The sequence below is a fragment of the Belonocnema kinseyi genome, chromosome 3 (genome assembly GCF_010883055.1).
Source record: "Belonocnema kinseyi isolate 2016_QV_RU_SX_M_011 chromosome 3, B_treatae_v1, whole genome shotgun sequence".
In the NCBI taxonomy this organism is placed as follows: domain Eukaryota; kingdom Metazoa; phylum Arthropoda; class Insecta; order Hymenoptera; family Cynipidae; genus Belonocnema; species Belonocnema kinseyi.
In genome coordinates this window covers 48,845,467-48,865,093 of record NC_046659.1, presented here as the reverse complement: position 1 = coordinate 48,865,093, position 19,627 = coordinate 48,845,467, and the positions used below count along the sequence as shown (strand labels likewise).

The 19,627-nt window shown below is 34.0% G+C and overlaps 2 protein-coding genes across 2 annotated transcripts in view; one reads left to right on the top strand and one right to left on the bottom strand.

The window, feature by feature from the left end:
- The window catches only part of LOC117169034 (ran-specific GTPase-activating protein-like), a 7,573-nt gene extending 7,180 nt beyond the window's left edge, over positions 1 to 393 (bottom strand). Inside the window, exon 1 of the mRNA XM_033355112.1 lies at positions 259 to 393. Within this exon, the coding sequence (XP_033211003.1) occupies positions 259 to 273 (15 nt within the window). The 5' untranslated portion in view covers positions 274 to 393. The remainder of the gene's footprint in view (positions 1 to 258) is intronic.
- A 4,084-nt stretch (positions 394 to 4,477) lies between these two features.
- Positions 4,478 to 19,287, top strand: LOC117169033 (serine/threonine-protein phosphatase alpha-2 isoform). The gene is made up of 5 exons (XM_033355111.1): positions 4,478 to 4,734; positions 8,264 to 8,395; positions 8,586 to 8,816; positions 8,905 to 9,233; positions 17,100 to 19,287. The coding sequence occupies exons 1-5, from the start codon at positions 4,680 to 4,682 to the stop codon at positions 17,337 to 17,339; spliced, it is 987 nt and encodes a 328-aa protein (XP_033211002.1). The 5' UTR covers positions 4,478 to 4,679; the 3' UTR covers positions 17,340 to 19,287.
- The last annotated feature ends 340 nt before the right edge of the window (positions 19,288 to 19,627 follow it).

Genomic DNA, 19,627 nt, shown 5'->3' with positions numbered 1-19,627 from the left:
TCGAAATTTCAGGATTAACGACACGGCCGAAAATAATCGTGCGCATTGCGAAGAAATTGAGATGAAACACACTTCGTTAATCCCATACTACATAGATAAAAAAAGAAAGAATGCAATTTGTCGGAACTAGCTTTCGAACGGAAGCCCATCATTTATAACCTCTCTCCTCATCTGAAAAATGTACTACTCATCGATAAATTTCTATTATAATTGTCACAAGCGCAGAAATGGAACAGCATCAATTCTAAAGACACTTACCACGTTTTCAGGCATTTTTCAATATTTCTCTGATGACAAAAAGAGATAAACAGTAGTTCACGGAACGTCGTTTATAATGGCGAGTTGCTGTAACCGCGTCAGACAATAAACATGAATTTGGTAGGGGAGATTTTAATTTTATTGGCTAGTTCTCCATGATGACAAAGCTTGTGACGAATCACGTCGCTTTATGGCTCTTTCATACCTCGTCCGTCGTCTGTCATCCGTCTAGCCGCCTTGGGAGGGAGCCAACCAGCCATTGATCCTAGCTACAGCGACTTTTTCAACTGCGCATGTACCGAAAAGCGCGGATCTATTTAAATTACATGAGATAAACATGTAATATTACATTGTCAATACATTATTTGAAGCAATGATGTATTTTTTAGGTTCAATTAAATTAATTTTTTAAGTGGCAAATTTGTTTTAAATATGTATCTATTTTAGTGTTCTTTTACACCTTCCGTAAATAGACTTTTTCATTTCAATGAGGTATTTTCACTTCCAACATCGGCTAACTTCACTTAGTTAAATACAATACAACAATTAAACTGTAGATTTACCAAAAGCGACCGACGATTGAAACGGAAGTACAATTGTTTTTCGTGCATGCGTTCTCAAAAGTAATTGAAATTAAAAGTCTATTGAATACTTCCAGTAAGCCATACATTTTCAAATTGTCGAACACCTCAGGGATAGGTCTCGTACATTGAATCGAGTGCAATGTACTTTTCGAGGATCGATCAATGGTTTTTTTCAATAGTATATTCGTCTTTAATTATGGGTTGTGCAAACAAACATGGAAGGGACCGTGGAATATAATTTCATAAAATTCCGACTATCATAAAAGAAACCATCAAAGCGTTTGCCAGACCGCGTGGCGCGTACACTTGTCAGGAAAAAAAGACGTGAACAATGGAAGTGTGATTAAAAGTGGTAATTTGAATGAGTTGCAGATTAGAGAATATTTTTCCAATTATTAACCAGGTATTAGCCATAGCTGCTTTACTTTATTCAATTGAAAGGCAGGTTAGATTATAAAAATTACGCACAATTTTGATTGGACTTGTATAAGCTTATTATAACGTATAATTATGCGTAACTAGGTGTCGATTTAAAGTAATTTGTTGAATTGTTATATTTTTCATTTATGATAGCATTCACTTTAAAATGCAAATATCTGAGCTTTTTCTATGTTCTTGCATATATTTATAACCTCGGTTTTTACCAAAAAAGGGTGGGAATTGTCCTTCTAGCCAATAGAATTGCTGATGTCACATAATTTAATGTTAAATTAAACTATCATGATGAGGTGCGTTAAGCGCCGCGCTTATATTTCAAGCTAAAATAATGAGATTCTAATTCTCAGAAACGTATTTTTACGATTCTCGTCGATTGACGTTTTTCTGTCAAATCGCGTTGTAAAACATAATTTACAAGATCACACGCGCGGCAGTCGGAGATCGCGCGTGTCAAACCTATTTGGATTGATAGAGCCATACATACATATGCATATATAGATCTACCTGAATGTACATAGCTATTTAAATGCTCACTTCTGATCCTTTACAACAAAGAGGAGTTGTCATGTAATTTCCTATTGTCAATCATAATTAATAATTATTCTTTCGGATAATAACGATCTATTTAAATTTCTAAATAAACTGAATGTCTTGTACCATTTGAATTATTTCAAATGTTTACCGCTCTTAAAACTATTAACTGGTAAGTACTAAATCGTAGGGTGCTAGCGCCCTGACATACTTGTTCTAAAACAGCGCATGCTGTTACACAGGGAGGGGAGTAAAATTAGTTCTCCTGTCCATCGCAGATGGCTCTGACGCGAAACGCCGACGGCCACGCGCGTGCGCGCAAAGTACATTGTTTGTTGTCTGCGTCATAATGCACTGGTGAAAGATGAACAATTATTTAAAATGGATAAAAAAAATGTGTTCAGTGAGTAGTTGTGGACTTGAAGAAATTAATGACTAGCAAGTGATATGTCATAAGTTCCCAACACGACGTTCAATAAGTTAACAGTTTTCAAAATAATATGTCATAAGAATTTGTAAGCTGTAAATCAAAGTTTCTTATTAAAAAATAAAAATTCCAATGTACTTCTTCAATCGTAATGGAATTATTTCTTTTTATAAAAATAAGGACAAAATGAAGTTAATGAGACACAAATAATGAAAAATAGAATTCTGATTAACTTTTATTTCTCATTTTGCGTTTCTTATTTGCTTCATTTTGTCTTTCTTCGTTTTTGGTTAATTCCTTTGAGATACAACACATATAAGGATAGGCGTATACGTATACATGGACTGACGCTCGGACGCTAAGCGAAGTTCTGCCCATCGCAGTGTGCTGAATGCCGCTAATTATTTTCCACAGAGTTGAGCGAGCCTGAGTGATGGGGAACGCTGATATCTCTGGCATGTGCAGTAGTGGTTCCTGTGTATTTTCAAGTTGTCGCGTGGGGTTACATGAGCTAAAAATACATAGGAATCACTATTGCACATGCCATAAATCAGCCATAACTGACTTCTTAAAAGTGAAATTTTTGTTTGAAAATATTGATGGAATGTACTTACTACTTCATTAAATTTCCAAAACCTTGTTTAATATTTCGAAAGGGTGACGTTCCCGATGGTTCACTTAAAAGGCGTATTAAAAATTGCGCGAAATGCAGTAAAAGTAATACGTGGGTGAGGTTATGTGCGCGCAGAGACGAGTATTTTTCAAGCATAAAGGATGTACTGACATATTTCTCGTCTTCAACGAAAAAAATCCTACCATATTTCTTTCATTGTACGAATTTTCAGAGAGAAAAATATTTAAACAAAAAAAATCGTATTTGCATTTATTTCGATAATTTTCCAGCTACATGAAATTCAAAACTGACAACCCACTTATAATGATAGATATCAATTCATTTTTAACTGCATTTCTTTAAAAATGCTGCATCAATGTTTTAAAATATTTTTTATCATTACAATTATTTCACTTATGCAAAACACTATTGTTCCACTGGTGAAACCTTACGACTGTACGTGATGTAAATGCAACCTACATTCCACATACCGGTCAATGAGTTGTTACTTTTTCCCTTTGGTACATTGTTTTCTGCATTTGAACCACCTTTTTAATTGACGAATGGTATTTTTACACCTTTTTATGCAATAATTCACCACCTGGCACATCATTTTAAATCAATTTTACATTAAAACTGGGTATGATAATGTACATTTTACCAAAAAAAATGTCCTGAATTTTTAAAAGCCCGCTAAGTGTCATGGCGGCAACTAAGCTTCCGTTCTTAAATGAAAAGCACGGGAATGAGCTGTAGATAGAGAAAAAATATTTGTGATGTAAACCTGCCTCTTTGTTGCTAAATCTAGTTGTTTTTGGGAGCATTTTCGATGGGTGGAACATGATGAAGCACATGACCGTCCATAGAACTGGCTTGGAATAGAAATAGGGAGATCTTTTCACGGAGGCCTGTTTTGAATTAATCGTGGAATTAATATTCTTCATAGGATTCATTTCTAGCATGGACATAGGAAACAATGGACTAGGCATGCCATTGCGGCGGTGATGCAATGAGGGAGGAGGTCCGTCACCTTTTTATGTCCCACGACAAACATGGCAGCACACACGTTTATGTTTTCATGCACAGTTTGTCGGCAAAAATGCTCGTGCGCATAATCAAATGGCACATCGTAAGATGGCGGCTCTCCCCACTCATGGAATTCTCTCCCCCCTCCCGTGGATTCAACCCCGCTCAACCGAGTTAGGATGCCATGCCTTGTCTCGTGTTTCCATGTCCATGATTTCTAGCTACTTTGTTGGTCTATGACAAATTTGATTGGTTGATAACCTAGATACGAAATCGATGTCAAATTAATTCAACGAATAATTCAAAACAGGTCTCCGTGAAAAGGTACCCTAATAACCAACGTTCCCAGTCATTTATGATGTTCTTGTTTGAGTGTTGTCTCTATTATGTATTAAGTCCTATTGAAAATAAAATTGTGATTTGAAAATAGCGCCAACTCATGCCAATTACAGTTCATAAAACTTTAACTAGTTCCGGTACAGCAGCGCCAATCTGTTTTGGAGCACCCCGTGTCTCAACTGTTGCTTGAGGTGAGTTTAACCTATTTCGACCCCGTATCTCCGACGTCTGTCTTGAGTTGGCAACACTGTGATTGAACGTTGGAAGCGGGGCGGAATTTGGCAGGGCTGTTCGCTTGAGGGAGTGCGCGGTTGTTCGGGCGGCCATTGCGGGTACCTTGTCGAAAATCGTTTTCGCGAGTGAGAGTTCTGTGCTTGGCGAGCCTCATCCAGGAAAACCAGAAATCATCCCAGTTACAAGGTGCTCCGTGTGAAGCCCGGGACGCGCAAACAACCCCGGCCCGATGGCTGAAACCGACAAATTGAACATTGACAGCATTATAGCTCGGCTCTTAGAAGGTAAAGATAGTCGATGACTGGTTCAGGGGGGAACGCTGCGACGGCACAGTGCGTGCTTGCTACGTCTATTTCATTCTCGAAATTTTATCTCGCACGCGTATGCGTTTTCTTCAATACGTGCCAAGGGTACATGTAGCCCTTGAAATCCCTTTCTCGTCAAGTTACGCAACTCTGATTAAATTTAGAAATTACATTTTCCAGGTAGACACTTGAAAGAGAGGGAAGAGTAGTTTGTTTACATAAAAGATCATTGACAACCGTTGAGTGACCTGTCTCTCGACTTGGGCGAGATCCGATATTTTAATTTGTATATTTTATTTCCGGACCCATTTATACTCCGCGGTCCGGTTTTTAGTTTCAGGTTTTTGAGGCGATGCGATAGATGGACGCTTAAGTTTTCGGAGCATATTCACTTCCTTTTTTTATGTTGTGCTTTTCAAGGTGAATTGTTCTTGAGTGTTTGGAAATAAGATTAATTTATTCGTTTTTCATATAAAATATTAGGGGTGTGAATGACGAGTGAGGGCGGGGCGCGATTGATTAGAGAAGTGGGGTGAATAACCTCTTTTTTATTGTAACCTAGAGATGCTGCGTTTAATTACGTAATTTTACCATTGATTCAATGCTTTAATTAAGAGAAGTGAATACAAAGATTTAGATTGGGTAAATTTAGGCTTAGGGACGAGATATGGAAATGGTTACTGTTGAGCTTGGTTTTAGAATTTTTGCCGGTACACTTGTTCAGGTGGTGAAAGTCGTTTAGTCTAGGGCAAGATGGTAAACCGGAAGTGCCAACCTGCGGAATATCATTGCCGTTGTACTCTTTCTTCAAGTATGACATTTTTTGGGTTTTCTGAAACCCTGAAAAAAAGCCAAAAAATCCGTCATACCTGCTCAGTGTCCATTTTTTTCAACTTTCTTGATGGATTATTTGCATTATTATTTTTTTTTTCGAACCTTCAGGATAAAAAAAATTAAATACATACAACCAAGTAAATAACTAGTGCATGCGGGGGAATGCTATTGGCGTAGTAGGGCATCAATTATTCGTATGTATTTCAATTTTGAGGTTAGATTATTTATATACTCCTTAACCTCTTTAGAGCATTAATTTTGAAGACCATTATGCAAAATTTGATCGTGGTTGGACGATTAGAAAGATAAAATTATGGTTTAACCTCAAAAGAAAAATAGTTGACTACTAACAATTCCGTCAAAAATTATACGAGCTTGGCTAATTTAGTTTTGAAATTTCTATGATTCCGATTGAAAATTATATAGATTTCAGCAGTTAAAATTGGTAAATATTTAAGTTTTTAATTGTTTATTTTTAAGGTTTGAATTTTTTGATTCGAAACGTCTCATTTTAAATTTATTTAAAATCTAGAAACTAAGTACAGAATTCCAAATTAAAAAGCATTAGTTGTGCATTTATTGAAAACGTTAACTATTGAATAATTCTAGGTTAAATAATTCAATATTGGATTATCGTAGCTTCAGCCAATTTAAAGTTTATAAAAACTTCAGTGGCCAAATTCAAGGGTTAAAAGTGAAATATGTAAATTGTAAAATTCATTCTGAGTCCTTTTTTTAGAAAAACTCCAATGAACGCATTAAATTTAAACTTAATAAATGTGGGTTTTCAATTTCAAGTTTGGTGCAATTGCAGAATAGGGGCGCACCTGTTTTTTGGCTGGAAAAATCGTATTTTTCTGCAAGAAACTATTAGAATCTTTAATTGAACGATAAATGAAGCGATTTGATCAGATAGAAGTTTAAAATTATTGTTACTTTTGTTACTGCGATATCTGAAATATGGACATTTCACGATTGTGCATGTTTAAACCTTTTAATTCAAAAACTTGTTTCTTGAAAATGAAGTTCAATCTTGAAAAGTAGAACGTTTCTCCAAAATATAAAATTGAATACTGAAACCTTTGTAATATTTAATGTTTGAATAATATAGATGTGGCTATAAAATCATGTTTTTAGTTTTATCCTCCCATTCGAAGTAAATTAAGGAAGAAAGAAAAATTAGGAAAAGTGCCAAGAACATCTTGCCCTCAATTTGAGTTTTCTCAATGTCAAACATTCTGTAGTAAATGTCAAAGATACTCATAACAAGATAAAGATTTAAGACGATAAGCATACAGGAAAGACTTGAACAACTGAACCTGATCTTTCCATGATCTTTTTAATGTAAATTCTAAAAACACAGGCTTTCAAACGTCACTGCGTATAAAACAGCTCGAACATAATGCAGTATGAGAAGCATCGTGGAATGTGTAGTGATAATTTTTTTACGAACATTAGTCTAAATCAATCAACTTTTTTTACGCAAACCTTTCTGAATTTTTTTCATCTTAATTTTAAAATGCTTGCATTATTTCTCTTAAACATTCTGTCCCCTTTGAAATTTTAATTATTTCTGATAAAGAATTTAGATAAGACCTAAATATTACTCACTGTTGTGTTTTTCTATTAAAAAAAAAAAAAAAAAAGAGTCAAAGTTGCTCAGATTGTTATGATATAGAAATTCCCAGAATGTGCTGGCAGTCAATTGGAAAAATTCCCACTTTGGGATCATAACGGTTGTCATAGCAATTTAATGTAAGAAGATTTAATGCATACGCATACTGAAAACATAAAAATTCAAAGATGAAATATTTAACTTGAAAAGCTAAATTGAAAGCTGACAGTAAGCAATTAGATGACTAACATTTCGATAACAAATGGGTTTATTTCGTGGGGCTAATAAAAGTTGGTCCGAATGCCCTTTCTTTATCGACAGAGTTTCGTGGCATTCTGCATGACATAGCGCATTTTACGACATAACAGTGTTTTCAGAGTTCATACAATTTTTCCGACGTTTGTGGAAAATTAAGTTTTTCTTTTGTGTATCATCGTTCACAAAAATTAAGGTATATTCATCTTACGTAGACGACAGTGCTGAATATGAATGTGTTGTTAAATCGAGATTTTCCGATGATTTTCCATATTTTTAGGATACCAGTATTCAAAATTGACGCGTGGGGTAAGTTGACACCGAGTACATCAACATGTCTACAGGATACGGACAGACACCTTTGTAACAATAGTTTTTTCTGATTCCGGGATTCTCAAAACGTAAAGATTTTATGAAAACCAACTAAGTCCAATTTTACATAAAACTACCCTTCTCATTGTAGTATGAGAATGCTTATAATTGATAAACAAAGCATCGTAGTTCAAAATTATCAGTAACATTTTGTGGTTAACTAACTTCTCGACCCAATCATACCTAATATATTATTAAATAAAAACATTTTAATTAAAAAACGACTAAAAAAAGAGTCGGCTCAGCCTCACTCTCCCCTACATAATTCTTTAAAAAATCAAATGACCATTGTAGTGAATGTATTTTTTCAATATCTCATTTTTTGATACAATAATCTTTGAAATTATAAAGTGCGCATGTAGTTATGCATATTTTCAGTTGAATTAATTATATAATCTTTGAAGTTTGATAAATTTAGTGCATATTTTACAGTCCGTGGAGCCCGACCAGGAAAAAATGTTCAGCTGACGGAGGGTGAAATTCGAGGACTTTGTTTAAAGTCTCGAGAAATTTTTCTGTCGCAGCCAATTTTACTGGAATTGGAGGCACCTTTAAAAATATGCGGTAAGTCCTATAAAAAATAACGAAGTTTAATTAATCAGAATAATTGTATATGATAAATTTGCTAGTCTTTTATTCCAAGAAATGATATTTTAACTCGATTTCGGCTTTCCAGAAATATTTTTTCACCTTATTAACTTTTACTGACGATTACTGAATATATGTGAATTCTAATTGCAAAATTGATTTACAGGTGATATTCATGGACAATATTATGACCTGCTGCGTCTCTTTGAGTACGGTGGATTCCCTCCGGAGAGTAATTACCTATTTTTAGGCGACTATGTAGATCGAGGGAAACAATCTTTAGAGACAATTTGTCTCCTTCTTGCCTACAAGATCAAGTACCCTGAGAATTTCTTTTTACTGAGAGGAAATCATGAATGCGCGTCTATCAATAGGATATACGGTTTTTACGATGAGTGTAAATTCGCCTTTTAACAATTCTACTTTCCTATATTTTCCCTGTAGGTAATCCAGCATGCAACTAAATTTCACTTTATAAATTTTAGGTAAGCGTCGTTATAACATCAAGCTATGGAAAACGTTCACGGACTGTTTCAATTGCTTGCCAGTTGCTGCGATCGTAGACGAGAAAATCTTCTGTTGTCATGGTGGTTTAAGCCCAGATCTTCAAAGCATGGAACAAATTAGACGCATTATGAGACCCACCGATGTACCTGATCAAGGTCTTCTCTGCGATCTGCTTTGGTCGGATCCAGACAAGGATACTATGGGCTGGGGTGAAAACGATCGCGGTGTCTCCTTCACGTTCGGTGCCGAAGTTGTTGCCAAGTTTCTGCATAAGCACGACTTTGATCTTATTTGTCGCGCTCACCAGGTACGTTGCTATTTTTTTCGTAATTGATTTTCTTCATCTTGAAATATTTCAAGCTAAAATACCCATTAATGCAATATAAATAAAGAGTAAACCTTTGCAAATGTTTTTCAAATAAAGTTTCAAGTGGCTTTCAATATTGATAAATTCATAAGGGTTTTAATAATAAGGTGGATGGAATCTTGTATTGAAAATTTACTTCTTGTATAGAAAACAACCGTGGGAGTAACGTTTTAAACAGTATTTTTACAATATGAGTGTTGACCAGTTTATCAACGTCTATAGAATTAACCAATCAGAGATGGATTTTTGACATTTTGATAATCAAAATTTAAAAGTGCAATCTAAGCTATACACAGACATTCAATTTCGTTGTCAGGGTTGCAAAAAGAATATAGAATAAGTTTGAAGAGTGTGCAGAATTGGAATAGAAATATCAATTTTATTTTTACTTAGTCAATAAAGCCTGACCTCCGGGGGTTATCATTAAAGTTTTCGCGGCTTCTAAAACATTTCACTGATTTGGTGAAGGCTAATGTTTTCGAATTGATGATCACTAAGTAAGTTAAGATGGCGGACTGAAGTATACTGAATTTTTATTGAATGTCACATTTAATTATTTTTTTTTTTAATATATAAAGTATTTGGCAAAAAACGCAAATGCAATGATCATAAATAGTTCAAGATTGTACAGATTTTCTTTAGAAACAGTTCAAAAATTACGTCATGTTTTGAATACTCGTTCCAACACTCCCCTTTGTAACAGATCACCACACACAGATTTAACTCCACAGGGTGACGTCACAAATACGAGCCCCCCCCCCCTAGGTCGCATTCTTTTCTTATATCTAATTTGATAAACTCTTAAAATAAAACACAAAATGTACAAACATAATTAGATACCTTACTTGGAAAATAAAATCAGTAATCTTAATTTTTTAAGCATTTCAAAAAATTGTTATGTACATTCCTAATTTCCCTGTGTAATGTCTTTTTCTGCATTACTCCCTACACCTCAAATCGGTGCCAACCCCCCCCCCCCCCCCCCCCCCCCCCCCCCCCGACCCCCACCCTATCAGTGTGGCCTAGTTGCTGAACAGTCCTTAATTTTCACCCTAATCCGTCTAAAATTTATTTAAATAATTCAAAGTTAAATAAATTACTCGAGCTGGCAAAGACTTGGCGGTTTGCCGTATTTTATTAATATTAAATTGAGGGGTATGTTTTAAAGTTTCCATATAAAGTCCGAAGTGTCTCGCGTAGGTCGTTTTAAGCTCGAGTGAGTCGTGTGTTCATGCATGGAACTTAGTTCCATGCAAGTCAGTGACTTACCAATTAAAACAAAAAGAGGACTCGTCAACTCGTGCTCAAATCCACAATTTTTTTAATTTCTTTATAAAATGCTAAGGATACATTCCTTATAGTATGTTTGTTATGGAAATTACCGATAAATCTTGTCAACTTTATTTATCACAATATAAAAAATTATGAGCTATTCCACATTTCCTTTCACAAAACGTGTAAGCGTTTCGTTTATCGGCAGGGCTGTCACTTTTAGGCACTTTATTTTTTTCAGTCACTTTTTCAGGAAACAGTCACTAGAAGTCACTTTTTTAAAAGGAAAAGGTCATTTTAGAGTTTTTAAACCTTTTAGCTTCATTTAATTAATATTTAATATATTATTATATCATATTTAACGTAAATTAATATGTTAATATTTATTTGTACTAGTACTATTTCAATTTATGATTAGACTTCGCTTTCTTATAAGCAGGAGCAAAATACATTTCCGTCAATTTTAACAATGTCGACCAAACTTCACCCATTGTTCTTGTGGGTTTAAAATACTATTGACTAAATCCTTTATCCTTTAAAAACAAAAGTTAGGTTGTGTTTTTTTGGGAATACACAATGTCATTTTTCGTGCTTCTTTTCCCGGGAAAAATATCAAAAAGCAGTAAGAAAATTGCGGAGAGAATTAGAAGAAAAAGGAGAAGTAATTAATAAAACTCAGAAAACAGTATAGAAAAGAAAAGGTTAGATTTTATCTCAAAAAAAAAAAAAAAAGAAAATTTGAGTAATATATAATTATGTATGGAATAATCTATATTAGAAAATTTTTGTTTAATATTGTAGTTCAAATTATTTTACTTTGTGATTTTCCGGTTTTCTAATTCCAATCGTAAAGTATTTTTGAATATAAATACGATAATTGTATGAAAGGTTTGTTCAGCTCGTAATAAAATGAATTGCATTTTGCTTCGCTTGTAAAATGTATTCTGAAAATTATGACCTTTGTATTCATCCCCAAATTTAGCACTAGAATTTCATCTAATCCTGTCAAAGGAACCCCATCAAATATATGTATAATTAAATCGAAATTTTGGAGTTAATAAGTGTTCCTATGGACATAAAAGGCATCTTTTGTATGAAAATTAATAACGTTTAGTCATTTTTTTGAATTAAAAAATAGTCACTTTTTAGCTCAAAACACTCACTTTTGTCACTTTTTAAAAGTACATTAGTTTGTGGCAGCCCTGTTTATCGAGGAAAGTTTGACCAAACAAAAACTTCCTGCGGTAAAGTTGTTCGGAAAGGTACACAGAAGTTTTCTGCTAAGGCTTTTTGAAATAAATTAATAGGTAAAAAGTGTGAACGCTAAACTGTGATGTATTATGGTGTATTATGGCGAATGATACGTCTTTCCCTATACGACAGTGCAATGAACTCAAAGGTGGATTATTCAAACACTAGATGAACGCCAAACTTTCTTCAGCCTTCTTCAACCCAAAAGTAGTCAAAACGTTGCAGTTTTCTGCGAAAACAAAATATTTCATTTCTATTCTGACTACTGAAGTGTACACTTCGTACACGAATTGCGATTTTTAGGTTCAGTGACAAAGAAACTTATAGATTATGATAATAAAATATTATCTAAACCAATTTTTAAATTTCTATAATGGAAAGCGAATCCCAAGGTTCTTCTAGCAGGAGAAAATGAATAAAAAATGAAGCGTGAGCTAGAAATGTTAATAGAACATACCGAAATATAGTACATATAATATTTAGTTGTTTTTTTTCTTTCGATAACAGCTTAAAAAATGAAATTCTCCTTTTTACATTTTGAACTCCTATATAAATATCGTGATAAAAGCGTACACGGAAAGAAATTTCAGGCGATTGCGGTACTTACACATACTACTGTTGAGCTAAATACACGCGCGTCAGCGCGCCCTGTGTTTCAGACATCTACTCTCTTATTTTGAGAACGCTGCGATCTGACAAAGGGACGACTGGTGCGCCAAACTTTTGGGCCAACAGCAGCTCAGAATTCAGTAAGACGGTTGCGTTATTTTCGGGAGACGCGCCGGTTCATAGAAAGTTTATATGAATCTAGAAGTCGGATCGACTACTGTAGTACGTTTACGTTCACTCGATCGGGACAGCAGCGTTCCCAAATATTAGAGAGCAACATGCAACACATTTTAAGGCAGCCATTTCACGCAAAATGGCGCTGCTCTTGTGTTAAAATCGTGGTTGTGTTGCCCTACTACGCCAAACGCCACATCTGTCTTAAATATCTTTCTGTGTACCACAAAAGCGTTCCATATTGAAAATTAAAAGATAAGAAAAAATATTGCAGTAATAATATTAAAAGATTAAAATTTCATTTAAGGAAGTGACTGGAAGTATTGGTAATTATCGGATTAAACATCAAATACAGTTAATAATTTCAATAATAAGAATTTCATATATTTTATGTCAATTGAAGTGTTATTATTTATTTTTCAGTCTAACCCTCTTATTACCCGCCTAAAGTGCAAGCCTCGGCATTATACGCACATAAGGATCAGTCGCTTGCTCAAAGTTGAGCGTTCACAGTTTTTTACTTATTAATTTATTTTTAAAAAGCCTTTGCAGATAACTTATTTGTACCTTTCTGAACAACTCTTCCGCAGGTAGTTTTTGTTTGCTTCGATAAACGAAACGCTCAAACGTTTTGTGGAACGAATTACGAAATAGCTCAGAAAATAATTTTTCAGATTTTTATAAATAAATTAAAAAAGTTTAATCGGTAACTGTCATAACAAGAATACTATAAGGAATGATCCTACTGCATTTTATGAAGAAATTCCAAAAACTGTATTTAATCACGAGTTGAAGACAAAAATCCAATTAAAAGTCGACTTAAAAAAAATTCTTTTTTTGCAATGTGTTAAAAAACTAAAAATGTAAGATTTGTATATATATTTTTTATTCTAGAAATTTCTAAATTCATCTTTCAGCCTTTCAGCTTTTTCAATTTGCAAACATCGAAAATCACACTTGCCATTTTTATCCTTTTAGGTTTACATACAAAAGATATTTCTTGTCTGGATAATATGTGATATGCAAGGATAATTAACCCCTTTAAAAAAATATGTTCGCTAAAAATTAAGTTACCCCCCCCCCTCCTCCCCTCATTCTCATTGAATTACATATACATATTAGGGGCTATTTTTCTCTAAACAATGAAGTAATCCTATGGCCTTATCTCAAAAAACATATGTTGTTACCTTGGACATGAGTATATTACAGAAAAAATTGCGATATAGCCACCAAAATTTCGTTAAAAAAAATGGTTACAAAGTTACATTAATTGTTTCAGCCCTTTCGCATAAAATTAATTATTTGTTTTTATTAGAGAATTTATAAATAGATTTAATTCATTTGATCCATCAAAATCGGTTGAGCCAATTGAGAGAATCTGTTTGAAGTTGGTACTTCAGATAAATAAGTCCTATAAAGGTAGAGATTTAACAATAAAATGTGAACCGAAAACAAGCTGGGGCAGTCTATCCATTTTTACCCGGATACGGCCTTTGCGATATTTTTAGTGCGAGTGTAAAACAACGAACTCAAACGTACCCAAACGTACCTCTATGATTTTTTCAGATATTTATTCTTGAAGTTGATGCAAATTTTTGTTATAAAAATGGGGCCTAGAAGGAGTTTTATGAATAATTAAATTATATTATAAAACTAAATTTTTTATGTTAATATTCTAAAAAAGAGAAACAACTAATGTATCGTAGAACCATATTTTGGCTTTCGGATTGACATTGCTTATACCTTTGATTTTTAGGGAATTAAAATTTTTGTTCATGTTGAAACTCTTGACACTGTTTCTTTGAGTCAAAAAGAAAGCATGTTTAAACAAAAAACAAAAGTTTATATATTTTAAAATAGATTTGTTCCAAATGCACTGCTGTCACAAACATACCGTCTCTCCCCTATACGATTGGCTTGGTTTTATGCATTAGCAAAATATGTATGAAAATTCAGAATCGATGTTTGTCGACTAACGTGGGTACAAAAGCTTGAACTCAAATTGAAACAAAAAATTACGGGAGTAGTAGGTTCCAAATTAACGCTACATTAGTAACCCGAATGTGTTTGAAAATATTGTCATTTTCCTGATGTTGATATTTTCTGGGGTGCCAATCTCTAATAAACTTTTTTTGCTGGTCACAAGTCTCTCCAAATTTGGACATAATTGTATATACACGCGAATTTTAATTGCAGCACGGATTTATTTCTGACCTGGACTTGAATTGAAACTGCCGCTGCGGCGTAATTCTTAGAACGTACGAATCGAGATTGCTACAATTGAAATTCGTCGTGTCTACTGATTCAGATACTTCATGTTTAGTCAACTACTGTTTTCAATGAAGTTTGAAAGTTTGAAAATACAAAAAATTTAGACTGCAAATTTTGAAAATATTTTTTTTTAGTATGTGTATTATGAAGGATGTTTCAGACCATCTAAAAGTTTCCATTTTTTATCACGCCAAAATTCAACGTTTAGAATTAACAGTTAAATTGACAAAATACTAATCGGAAATGTCGGTCTTTTATACGAGACATGCGGCGTCCTCGTGGCTTGAAAAGCGTGGTGTGACATACGCGTCTTCAAACCTCAAGAAAATAAATGGTCAGTTGGATAAAAACAACAATAAATATATAACACCCTTGAACATCAGTCAATTATGACTTTTATGTTATCAAAAGAAGCATATTTTATATTTACGATAAAAATATTTACTTATCGTTGAAATGATCTTCGCAACATAATACTGTTGAAATTAAACGTCGTGTTTGGCACATGTCACGCCGAACAAATTCAAACCATTTTTTTCGTTCCTCATCTCTGGGTAAAGATATTAATAATTGTCAATTTATTTGTAATGTCCTTTGCACGATTATAACAAAAACTATGCGTCTTATTAAAAAATGATTAATAACCAATTTGCAGTTCTTATTTGAATGAACAACTTCCGCCTATTTACTTATATTTTAGCTTTTGTTGCTTATCTAAAAAAATTTATTTAGATTGTTTTTAATGTTGTTTTTAACGAATAAAACAAAAACTACGCTTCAAATCAAAAAGTGATAAATATCGAATTTGTAAATATTTTTTGGGTGCACAATTTTTGTATGTTTATTTTTTTTGTATCTTGCATTGTTGGACCGAAAAATGGAATTTTTTATTTATAATTTTTTGTGGTATCAAAATAGGAATTTTCGTTTTTTTTTTCAAGAAATTCAAAACAGTTATAATAATCTTGCAGGGCTTTAAAAAAACGTGTTTCTTCTCTTGACTTATTTTTATATCGTGCGTTGTTTATGTTAAAATTTTCATTTTCTTTTGTTTTCTTTTTGGGTTTTGAAAAAGTGTATTAAAGCTCAATTCAATTCGATCTTTTTTTTTATCATCATTTTTTTTATCAGTGTTATTCTTTATGATTTAATATTATTATACAGTACATTATATTCGTTATATTGAAAATTCTTATTTTATTCTTCAAATTAAATTGTTTAGTGCAGAAGGGTTTGGGCACTTGAGCTTTGCTGGACATCAGTGATAGCAAATCTTCTACCAATTGACGCGTCGACAAGAAAATTTCTGAAAGAACACTTATCAATCCCATATTTAACGTGTGTATATAATATCGATTTTTTTAATACCCCCATAATTTCGGCCTATTTTTCTGCCTGTGGTGTGAATCCCCAGACTTGCTTCTCGAAATGTGTGAGTCTCTACCGAGAGAAAAATGTAAACGAAAGAGTATCCCTCATAATCACATTCGTGTGTGAACCTCGTGTAGGATCTACCATCGGTTTCGGGGATGGCTTCAGTGACCTTCAGTGATGAATCCAGACAGTCTCTAAACATAAATATTCAGTGGCGTGTAAGACATTTTCAATTGGATTACATAATATTAACGCGCACTGCCCCTTTGTCTATACGCTGCTGGTGTTCCACGCTTAGGGCTTGGGCTTCATTCTTAGTTTGCAACCGCCGCGGCAGCAATTCTCAGAAGCAGTAAATCCGGACTCATTCAATTCAAGTTCCAGTGTATAGCATAATAAAAGTGTCTAATGTGTTGCTTGGATGACTGCCCTTGTCATCGACTCCAATAGCGAGACTGCAAAATCGAGCCACTCATTAAAAGTGCCGGCAAAATCATAAGGAGCATTAAAAGAAGTGTTATACAGACTTGGGGGAGATCTTTCCGAATTTATACGGCTCGGGGATGGAAAGATTTCCTCCGAGTTATAAAATATACTAGTTTAGAAGGCAGAGTAAAAAAACGATTGTAAAAAGACGCAAAAATGCGGGAAATTTGTGCTTTCATTTAGTTGGTAGGGTTTCAGGCTCCAAATTACTATCTAGAATATTTAAAATAAATGTATGATAAAATCTTGTTAAATTTAATCGTGGCTAGACCATTTTCTTTAACACGTTGCTACAAAAATGTGTAAAATATCAATGAAAAAAACAATTGTTTAAAAAAATTTCTAATTTGCATCTCCTATTTGTTGCAGGTGGTTGAAGATGGTTACGAGTTCTTTGCGAAGCGGCAGTTGGTAACCTTATTCTCGGCGCCAAATTACTGTGGAGAATTCGATAACGCAGGTGCCATGATGTCAGTAGACGAGACGCTAATGTGTAGCTTTCAAATCCTGAAGCCAGCCGACAAGAGGAAGTTCACATATGGAGGTCTGAATGCGGGACGGCCGGTAACACCGCCCAGGGGTCCGAACAACAAAAATAAAAAGAAGTGAAGCCTTCTAGAATTGCTTCGAACGCGACAATTAGGATCTTAAGACCTCTTCCCCAACTCAACATCCTTTAAGACTATAAGCAGTCTGTAAGAAAGAGTAATTATTATTACTGATACATCATAACTATCTGCGGAGCCATCCACAAAGCAATGATCACTTTAACGTGTCAAAGAAGAGTTTCCGGAGGATCATTGTTCTTCGAATGAATTTTACGAAATAAGGATGATCCAAAGAAAACACTGTCCCTAGTAGGAGCGAGTAGGTGGCCTTCAGAAAAGTACAATGCAGAACATTAGTTACGAGAAAAAGAAAAACGTTTAGAAACTCCACTGTAAGCGTAGAATTATATACGCATATATGCTTTTTACGACAGCGCGGGAGTTCTAGATCGGAAGGAAAACTAGAGACAAATATAAATGAGCATCGACGTCGAAAGCATCTTTTGGCCCGTGCATCCATCGCGAAATGATATACGAATCAGCGTTTTTTTCTTTTGATTCTTTTTAATGTTGAGTGAAGAATGGCGTGGTGAAATTGATAATGAATGAAGCAATTCCTCCTCGTTATTCTTTTTGGCCCAAAGTCCAGGGTCATTGTTATATGTTTTTTTTTTTTTTATATAAATCATTGTTGCAACTGAAATTCACCTACCCGGCTGTCGTTTTCTTCTAAGGATTTCTTAGAATCGCGTCGAGCCCTGTCTTTATTTTCGTCTTCGTTTACGCAACAATATTTAACAAGAGCGTATTTATAATATTCGATACATTTACATAGCACTAACGACCATTTTCAGCTAATTGAAAAAACCATCGTTATCGCGGAATTATCGAGGAATCGAACGATTCGCGAATTTATTCGAATTTACCGACTAGAGAACTTATTTTACTGGACAATAAAAAGAAAGATACTTTCAATTCGAAATGTCTAGGACAGTAAAGTTTCTCCGGACACGTCTTCTGAATTATTAGACTTCAACTCGAGATAAAGAATGGATTCGCTTTTACATTTGTATTCTTTGAAGGAGACACATGCAAATACAAGTTCTTTTCAGATTACCATTAATGCGTTAATTTCATAAGAAGAAAACATACAATCCGTACCGATACATCTATCGCAAGTCAAGGAGAAATAAATCTTAACGTCCATCAGAAACATCTTGTCGTCGTTTTTTCTGTCGTGAGAAATTACGAGCTACTGAATCAGATATAATGAATTATTGCAACTGAGAGTCGTTCATTATTGAATAAATTGATTTGAATTATCAAAATTGATTAGAGCTTTAGATTAATAATATACGCTCGTATTTGCTCCGGACGGTAGTAAAGAACGTCGACTCGTGTTTAGCGATTATTCACCAGCATCCTCGGAGAGATCATTATCATTATCGGCTTCCACTTCGCATTTTGAATTACTGTCATCGTGACCATTGTGAATTTTACTTTTTTAATCCCCCAATGCACCTCTATTTCCCTAAGCACCAGTTGTACCGAAACTTTCACTCTATTGACACTATCGTGAAGCGATACAGCAAAACCGCGAAATCCACTCACGCACACATCATTGTACATTCATTTTTTTATGAATAAAGATCACCAAAAAAATATATATTAATCAGTATCCTTCGTTTCTTCTCTGCTCAAGAAGAAACCACTTTGTCGGTTTCACTTTCCGTAGCGTAGATATAGTGAGTAAAAAATTGTCGAGTCTCAATTTTGAAGTCGTAGAGCGAACATACTCCGGATTTTAGAATTGCATTATAAATATGACAGAAACATAATAGAAACCATGAATATTCTGTGATTATCTACTAAGCTTTATGAACGGCTGATATTATTTCGATCTGTGAAGTTATAACTATGAGGCGCCTGGCCAAATCAATTCTTGATCTTTGGTTAATGAATATTGTCAGTGAGTCTTGATGAGAATATATAAGAGCGTTTCAAAAAATGATTGGTTTACTTTCTGAGGAAGCGGACATTTTCTGATGTTATGATTATAAACTCTATAAAGAAAAATTTAAAATCGAACAAGACCTTTTAATGAAATTTCAGTAATGTTGTCATTTTTGAAAAAGTTAAAGTTGAATTAACTCAATTGATATTGAGTTAATTACTTTGATAAACAAATCAGTTTTCTTCATAGATCATCTTTTCATGACGCAACGAAAATTGTCCTCTTAAAAAAATCCTGTAATTTCATTCGTTTTGTTGATAATGTAGGTAGCATAATAGAATTAGAAATATAAATTTCACATTGTTGTAAGAAAAACTAGATCTCAAACCACTTAG